The sequence below is a fragment of the Mycetomoellerius zeteki genome, unplaced genomic scaffold (genome assembly GCF_001594055.1).
Source record: "Mycetomoellerius zeteki isolate Tzet28-1 unplaced genomic scaffold, Tzet1.0 scaffold70, whole genome shotgun sequence".
NCBI lineage: Eukaryota > Metazoa > Arthropoda > Insecta > Hymenoptera > Formicidae > Mycetomoellerius > Mycetomoellerius zeteki.
The window spans coordinates 1,409,373-1,419,243 of record NW_017257720.1 but is presented as its reverse complement, the minus strand read 5'-3'; the positions used below and the strand labels follow the sequence as shown (position 1 = coordinate 1,419,243).

The following is a 9,871-nucleotide window of genomic DNA, read 5'->3' as shown; positions in this document are numbered from 1 at the left end:
TTCCCTACAGCTATAGAAATATCGTAACACAATATCGCCACATTTTCGCGCTAAATATTCTATTATATATACATACATATTAATATATATAATATATCTGTATAAGAATGTAAATTATATCTTATAATCAATTTACTCATTATTTATGATGTCACTAATTATTATTAATATGAAGGAATGAACAGTACAATATTACACAGGAACGCAATTTCGAAATTGATAGACTGATTGTGAGAGATAACTTATGCGGGGATTCGTCACATCGGATACATGTCCGGCGTACAATTTGAATCATCGCTCCCTGCTCTCCGCCCACGCAAAACCTTTTCTATCCACACGTCCATCGTGTTCGACTGGCTCGATGGCAATAAATCCAGACTTACTCTTTATCCTATCGAGGCTTTGCCCGCCAGAGTGCGAGCCTCTGGCATTGTCGCGGCTATATCACCAGCCAAAACGGACGAGAGGGACGGCGTGTCGTGCGACAAGACTCGATGGAACCTGAATTAAATTCTGAGATTTATCGCGTCAATAACCGTGCATTAATTTATGATTTTTTGCGGTGAAGAACGTAAATCCACGGGGCACGCCGCCGTCGCGCCAATTGTTTCGCTCTACGTGTCGGCCCAACCAGAGAAATGGGCATAAAGAGGAACGGCATAGGGGAAGAGAGTAAGCGCGCTATACGGAAACATACAACAGCGCTCAAATCTATATCGATAGAACCAGCGCGGGGTATATGTGCGGCGTAAGCGATGTAAAGTGTGGGTAACGCCGTATGCGGGCGACTAGCAGCGTGTTCTACATCTAACTTATATTGACCACTCAACATTCCGAGCTCGTAAACTACGACGTTTGCCGACCGTTCGGAGCAAAAGCAATTGGAAACAGTATATCGCGGTTCCAAAAAGTCTTTGATGTCGCGCGCGTACCATCACGAGGGAAAGCATCGTCAATTAAAATTATACGCCCATATTTGTTACTTAGAGCATAACACCGCTAAAAGATTACGAGAGAGAGAGAGAGAGAGAGAGAGAGAGAGAGAGAGAAATGCGCGTCGATTCAGCAATTTACAATTTATTTCCAATAAAGATTAATCGACTAGGCTGACGGTTCGTCGTTTGAAATTCGCCTTTCGAATCTTTAATTCATTTCGTGATTTGCCTTGCTACGCGGCAAAGGAACACATCGTCGGGTTTGAATTTGTTTAATTACTGCTGCGCTACTAGTAATGTTTCGCATTAGTCATTATAGATTAATTTATTCTCTGCCGTTACTCATTAGGAAGGGTGTACACATGGTACAAATTTTTTCTCACTCTTTTCGCTTCCGCCCAGATACGTCCTTTGATCGATTAATCGTTTTAATTACGGACGAAACCGCGGCAGGTGTGCATTCAAATTGATGCACAGAGTGGAAGTACCGACTGGTTACAGCCTGAAACGCGCGTAATTCCGCCTGCCTTCTCTTTTATTCTCTTTTACGTTCCTTCCTTTTGACAAACCTTCTTTGAAGTCTTCTCTTCCCAAACGAGGTCGTTCTTTTGCCTTTTTTCACTGCCTATATATATATTCTTCGCTTTCCATCCGCGTGTATCACAGCGAGCATCGTTTTTGCAAGACTTTTCAAACATAACACATTAAATTGTGGTTCTACGCATTATGCATTTAATGACTTGTCTTCGTAAAGCAGCTGAGCATGCTTTCAGTTTGACAGGCAAACTAAGTAAGCAGCAAAAGAAACAATGTGTATCAAAATAGAATAGAAACATTTTAATACAATAATACTTACCAAGTTTTGTCTATAAACAAAGTTATCGACTTTTTAATTTGTTAACCGGAAACAATGTTTTACTATCTGTAAAATGCATAACCGTCGCATAAACGTCCTATAGATGTCGTTCAACGATCTATTTCCTAATTACTTGCTGCTCTTCTGCACTTAATCCATCACAAACGAGAAGATAAAGGAAGAGGATCAGTACTGTCATCTTCACGCCGGCAATTTTTTTCTACGGGCAATTAATTCCGTAGTACGCGGAAAGTGTCATATATCAAAGTTCCGCCGTTCCGTCTACATCAATCACCGTGCATAGTTGATAATGGGTACCGCGCGACATAGTCTTTTGAAAATTTCCAATTGCGGTCGAGAAAAGTCCAGATAGTCGCCGGATAACGGAAGTGAAAGGAGGGATCGGTATATATGCGGTGCGGAATTTTATTCGCGCTACCCCGCTCTATCGGTCGAAAGAATATTTCCTCGCCTTAATCTCTCGTTGAAACGACTGCAGCCTCCAGGGCCACGTCGCACGTTCCAGTATTCCTAATTTTGTCCGCCGGGCGCTACTGGAATCTTAATTATGAGGAAGAATTCGTCGAGGGTGGTCCGGCAACCCGGTCCCAATTCGCCCGACAATGTCGCTAGTACTTTTCTAGAGGATATGAACGTTTCAAAATTCAATTGCGCATGAAACAAATTGAGGTCTCATACGAGTACTGTAATATTGCGATAATGAAGACATAGAGGAAAATGAGAGAATTCGAGAGAAAATAGTAGATATTATTATATACATATGTATGTTATTTCGATAGCGATAAAACGTAATTAAGATATATAATTAAAGTAATTACTTAAATTTTAACAATTATTTAAGATATTTAAAGCTTGTTACTAATAAAAAAGAATGTCAAATACGATTTAAAATAATAATTAAATAATTCTTAATAAAAACCGAGTGTTGAATTTAACACGAAATATCTTTCCTAAAATTCTTGATTAATTGAATTTTAATCTTACACACACCATTTATATTTATAGCTTATCTTACCGAATATAATATTTATGTTACAGAGATTGTAGAGTTGTCAGAGATCCCCAAACTTTAAAATCCAAGGGATATGGATTTGTTTCGTTCGTCAAAAAAGCGGTAAGTGAGCGATACTATTAATCCGATTTATTTAGAAAGTGGAAAATTTATCGTTATCACAGAGATAATAAACTGATTCTACCATACGAACCTTAGCTACGATATTCAAATTTTGCACAGAACATTATCACCTTTATATAATTTCGCACCGTAGATTATCCAACACATAAAGTTATTAATTATTAATAAATTATTTTTATTTTTAAGAAATATAAAACCGTAAGTTATTAGACACATATAATTTTTAAACACAAAATTTTGCAACTCTGTTATTCATTCATGTTCTGTCTCTATAGTATGAAAAACGTTTTTTATTAGTAGAAGAAATTTCTTTCTATTAAAAAAGTTTAATAAGTCCGAATATGTATTACATCAATCGATATGTCTTAATTACCAACAATGTACTTATTCCAAATTAACTTTTTGCTTCAATTACCTTGCAAATCTTTAAGAAAACTTTATACATCACGCTTTTTTATAACGTTCTCTTTTACCAAAATGCGGTCAAGAAAGTCTAAAGGACAGTCATTTTAAAGAAGGTTGCAAAACATGCAAAGGGCATCGATTAAAACAACAATGTTCGTAATTCCATTCCTAAAGGATTATAGTAAAATAATGAAATAACAAATTATTCGGGCACTTGTATAAGCAAAGAAGATGAAAGATGCATTTTATGTAAATCAGAATTACGGTAGTATAATGGCAAGGTAGATAATTTTCTTCCGAGCAGCATTTTAATTATCGCATCTAACTCCGACTGTTCCTAGAGTTGGAAAAAACGCGAGTATTCCTCAAGGTAATAACTACGAAATCACATCCGCAATATGTCAAACTTGACACCGTCCTCTCGGCTTTCGCTGATCAAATAAGGGGGAGGGTCCGACCGTCACGGTTTACAACATCATTTTTCGGGGCTAAATGGAGAGTGGCCGGAGTTTTAGTGTGACCCGCCAAAATCCGCGACGTAAATCACGGCGAAGTTAGATGTACGGCTGAGTAAAAGAAGGCTTTCCTCCGTTTATGGCGGGGTTATTCGTCGAGGCGCCTGCCCCGAAGGTAGACCCTCTCTTCGTTTCCCCTCTGTTTTAATGTCCTATCGATTTGGACCACCGGCGGCACCTGCCTCACACCCGCGGTATTACTATTGCCGAAGTATAAATTTCCCGAGTGTCTCCGTTAACCTCGAGGAACACGCGAAAATTTCTCCCCTTTCCTACTCGCCGCTATCCCCATTCAGGCATCCACCAACCAGTCCCACCGCCACTATATCCTTCGACCGCCGGATACACGTACCTAAATCGCGAGCTCTGATCGCCCAGCATCTAACATCCTGGCTCTTTTAAGATGTACGACGAAATACGAATTCTCGGGATTCTCGTTTTTCTTCAGAGACGGATTCGAAGTCGCGAATACTGTATTTAATGAATATCGAGCTTTATAATGTCCCACCGTGCGCTCCTAATATGGCTAGTATTCATAGTTGGTCCATCAATTTCAAGACTATCTTAAGATACTAATACGGCTGTGTGATTGATTTATGATATCTTAAGACGGTTTTAAATAAGAACCGACTCTATATATTATGTATGAATACCGGCCTATATGTTTCGTAACTATATTACGATCGACATTCATCGCAGGTACGATGTTTAGTACTAGCAACAATTCTCTTGACACGTGTAGGTTTCGCGAACGTTACTTGAATCTTAATAGATAAATATTTATTCTCTTTGTGTTACAAATTTATTTATAATCTGAATGTCAACGAAATAAGAATAACCACATTGCAATATTTGTAATTTTGAAAAGAAAAATATGTAAAACATTTCCAAGAGCGAATATGGTACAATGTCGATGTCGATGCGTAGATGGATCCGTCATGTAGTCCATGCTCTGTCCCTGTTACTAGTTGATAGCCAGTGTATACTTACACACACTACGTAAGTGCTCGGGTCGTTCTAGTTACTGTCAACTTTTGTTGCTCTACCATTTGATCGATAAATCGTGCGATATTATGACTCACGACCTTAAATACACAAAAGCGTGCCTTCATTCGCATAGATTTGTATTCTCCCAGGTATGTAAACGAAGCAATTAGAACGTCATTTACGGCGCATTGGAAAGCGGTACCTTCGTATGTATTAACGTTATTTATTTACGGCTGCAGTCAAAATATCGGATGTATAACAGCCACGTTGACACGTGGCATTGAATATACGCACGGCCATGTAAATAAATAGTCTTTATTTTCTGACGCAATAGGAATATCGTATGTAGCGAATCGCAGAATTTTTAAAACAACAGGTCATATTTTTATTTAGTCATGGAGTCATACAGTTTTTATTAAAAATAGAAACGTTACTTAAATTTTCTGAACTGTATGAACAAATTAAATAAATAATTTGAAAACATTTCAAAGAAATACTCCTTGGAATTTTGCCTTGGAATTTAACGAACACAAAATTCAATCATATTACATGTGAGTGGTTATATATACATATATATTATATAATACATAATATATATTATATAGATATATAAACTCATTATTTATACTATATTCACGTTGCAATAAAAATTATTAGCAAATTACTTGATGTAAAATTTTTTTATTAAATACGAAACAATAATATATTTGCTAATAAAATATGTAAAGTATCTAGCATTATAAGAACATTAGTTAGGACGCTATAACTAGTTTGATTCACTTATATCTGTTTAATTTGAGCTCCGGAGCCAAAACGCAAAGCTATCGACGCAAAAAAGTTCAATGTAAGATTCCGGGGACTATAAAGTGTTGATACGCATATGAGTGACGCTTATCAACACTTTATAGTTCCTAAAATCTTACATTGAATTTTTTGCGTGATGACTTTGCATTTTGGCTCCGAGGGGGAGGGAGCTCAAATCGGACAGATCTGATTTATGCCATAATTTGTTAAAAATACATCTTTTACTGCGAATTAAAACATTTAATAAGAAAATTTACAAAACAATAAAAATTCAATGTAAATAATAGAAAATTTAAAAGAGACAAGCCTAAAAAGGCAAAGTCGATTACAATCAGGTTTTGTACAGTTTGTTTGGTGCAGAAGCTTCGTTAAGGCCACGTAATCCGACGGCGCGTTACTCCGTGCTGGGGTATGACTTAATAATGCGTGTAAAACAGTTGGGTGTCGGTAAGCGGCGCTCCCGTCTGTCTATAGCATCGCCGACCGCGGAAGAAATTCGATTTGATGGGTGCTTGGACAGCTCAAACTACCGGCCGGTGGAAAGTGTGGGGAGAAACGGGAGGCGACTGGTGGTGGTACTTCTGGTACCACCACGTAAACGCCCTGGTCACGCCGGACGGAAGGAGGCAAGCGGCGGTGGTTTTCAGGGGTTGCGGGTCGAAGAGGCGTCGGGATATCGACCGAAGTTTAGAATCGGCTTAGAACGGGGCATTCGGTCGCCTGAGCTCTATCTAGGCTAACCACACGAATGTACGGCATCATATCGGGAATGGAGATTCGAATCGGAAATATTTTATCTAGGGGGTATGCGACGGGGAATAAGGAGCGTGTGCAGAAAAGCTCAGAGAGCCACTGGCTGAAGCGTAGCCCGCGCTGTGGAAGAAAGTAACGACTTGAAATGAGGCAAAGGCAAAGCCGAGGACGCCCCGAATGGCGCAAATGGGTGAGAGTAAAGAGCGACAGAGGTTGGACTGTTGCCGTAGAAGCTGGAAAGAGGCAAAGACTGTAGGAGACTAGAGAGGGACTAAAGTAGGAGACTAAAGAGAGAAAAAGAGAGAACGAGGTACCTATCTTCCCTTTGCCTCTCATACCCAAGAGCTTTTGAACAGTAAACTTTTTCGGGGAATTCTTTGCGTCGAGAATATTTTTAGGTCTCCATCTTCTCAGCCATCCTGCGGATTTACCGTCCAAATACTACCGTCACGATGTCGCGCGAGCGTACATTTCCGCGCGTACACGATGCAAATGATGACGTGTGCCATACCTATTTCTTACCCGCGAGCGCTACGCGTTGCGAATATCGCATTGTACGACTTTTTCATCTTTTCCGCGAATTTTATCAAAATATAAAGATTTTATTTTTTATACGAATCACGTAATGAACGCGTAAGATGGATTGAGTAAACCTATTCCGTGAAACCTATTTCGTTCGAATGTCCATGGATTGTGCAAATAGCTCACATTGCACAGAAATACGTCGATGGCGCTTTCTCCTCTTTGCCAAGGGTGTTCCCGATCCTTCCTTGAGAATCCAATGTCGCAATGGAAAATGTCCCGGATCGCCCGAAGCGGTTCACGAAAATCCGGGGAATCAAGAGTGCAGTCGATCGAATAAAATTTCAAAACGTATATTAAGTTGACCTGGATCGAGGGCCATGCCGGCGGGATACCGCGGCTGAATCAACAATAAGTCGCGGATAATATTGACGTCAACATACCTGTTGGTTTTATCCATGGTTTTGCGTGTGAATGCGACGGCATCATCCCCCGTTTCGCGCGGATGCCGTCGCGATTCTTACAACGCCCCACAATTGTTGTTATAGATGTTGCGAAAGACAATAAAGGAGCTTTCGTAGAGGCACGTATTTTCATTCGCCTCTCGGTAAAATCCCTTAGAAGCATTCTGTAATACGTAAATACACACACACACAATTCTGTCTTTTCTATAATATCACAATTATTATTTATATTTTTTAATAAAATCCACGTTAATTGCATGACGAATTTTATAAAAATATCAGTTATTTTCTTTGTTATTGTATTTCACATATTTATTCTATGTTTTTAACGCGTGTTTCAGGAGTATAGCATTGTAATGTAAGAATTTTGCAAATTTAACTGTAATCGTATCCGTTCATACACATTCGATAAAGTGCATTATAAAATGACCGTTTTACTTTATGCAAAGTATTTTGTATTTCCATTTGAATGCTCTTTGCAAAATCAACGATTCCTTTGATCATAAAAAATGAATTAATGAACAATGTAATAGCATAAAAACCAAATAAAATCTGATGCACTGTTAAGGTATTGTAAAAAAATATTCCATTATATATATAAAAAAAAGCAATGTTGCGAAAAAGAGAGTGGAATAAATTTTTTTTAATATACATACAATATTATAAGATGTTAAAAATGTTAACAAAGCAAATATTAAATGAATATTTTTGTTAAGTTCAACAGAATTAATATCAAAACTAATGCAGCCTTTTACATTTAACAATTAACAAAATTGTTTCCTTTCTGTTTTTGATATATGGATTTTTTTTTTTAGAATTTGCGATAAAAGATACTAATTTTCTCTGTTGTCTTTTCTCAGGAAGCAGAAAGTGCGATCGGCAACATGAATGGCCAATGGCTAGGTGGCAGAAGTATTCGGACAAATTGGGCCACTCGCAAACCTCCCGCACCTAAATCTGAAGGTAAGTACTTTCACATACTATGACCAAGAGTTTTGTTGCATACAACAGTGTAGCATAGAGCATGATTACAATCGTGATAGATGGTTTTCTTGACATAGCAGGTGAAAGTGTTTAATTGTTGCTGCAAACGAATGCAGGTATAATTCAATACGTATTACACATCACATAATCTAAACAAAGTAAATTTACCAAGTTTTTGATTATTTTCTAAAATTTCTTATATATATATACATATATATATATATATATAATATAGAATTCGTGTATACAAGATATTGCCAATGATCGGAACGTAAAAATGAGAAAATGCAATCGCGATTTTATGAGAATTTCATATCCTTATCTAACAAAAGAAAGCATGTTAAGTACAAGTCTTGGATGGCAAAAGCTGAAAGCAATTTTGACGAGTCAAAGTCAGCCTGGCAAATAGAATATCGGTTCAATTTTGGAAAAGAAAATCAAAGGGTCGATACATATTTCCAAGTGCTCCGTCAAAGCGTTATATTTACGTCCACAGCATGCCTCGTCATGAATACCAAATCGGCGCTGCTAAATTAAATATTGCGCTCGTCGGTCGCGAATGCGGAAATTTCGCCGACGCAACTGGAATTCGATTAGGTCGGCGAAATTCTACCGCGCACAAATGGATGCGCACGGTCGCGTTATTCTGTGGAGTTCGAAAGGTCCGCCTCTTGTGCAACACTCGGTGAGTCGTTCGCACAGAAAGCTTTCACTGTGCCATTCAGGAAAGCTCGAAACGGCTTTACCACGAGCGGTTACTCTGCAAAGCGGGCTCTACAAAGGCAGCACTAGCTGTTCGAGTGTTTGTTAATCGATACCTTGAGATGGACTCAACAGCCTTTTTTCAATGGACCGAGGCGGAGGAAGGAAGAAGTTCTACTCGCGTCGTACTATCATGTTTCCAGAGTACTGAGATTGATTTCAAAGCCTTGCGAGCGACAGTATGGACCCTGTGAAAATTTCCCGTAGCAATGGGGGTCAACAAATATTTTCTTTTCTCTCTTTTCTCTCTTCTAAAATGCGTTTACTGACGGTAAGTCGCAAATCGCATTTCAAAATGCACCAAATTGAAATGATTAAATACGATTCTAACGAAAGGAAATTATAATCATCAGAAACATTGGCTAATATACAGTATATGCAGTACGATGATAGAAATGTTTAAATTCTAAAATTTGTGATACACCGTATTTCTACTGTAACGAAATTATAATAAGTACAATAAATTTTAATCAAATATCTTGAACAAAATATTTGAATTGCAAAAGAGATAAACTACTATCTTTGCTTATGCAGCATCATCGCGGCCATGAATGAGTTGAAACGTTCTCTTTCGCGATAGTAATTACTTGTATAATTAGAATGGTTTGAGACAACGGTTGGATGAAAGCCCTGGCTCGGTAGGGATAGTAAGAATCCAATTGAAGTTATGAACTAAACGCATAATGAGCTTGGAGGTAGCACTCCGAGGCCCTAAGTAAGTATTATTA

General features: G+C 38.3%; 1 protein-coding gene across 1 annotated transcript in view; it reads left to right on the top strand.

Moving 5' to 3' along the window:
- LOC108729102 (nucleolysin TIAR) overlaps positions 1-9,871 on the top strand; it is a 442,199-nt gene that overhangs the window by 397,388 nt on the left and 34,940 nt on the right. Inside the window, 2 exon segments of the mRNA XM_018458044.1 lie at positions 2,851-2,926; positions 8,258-8,360. Coding sequence (XP_018313546.1) covers positions 2,851-2,926; positions 8,258-8,360 — 179 coding nt within the window.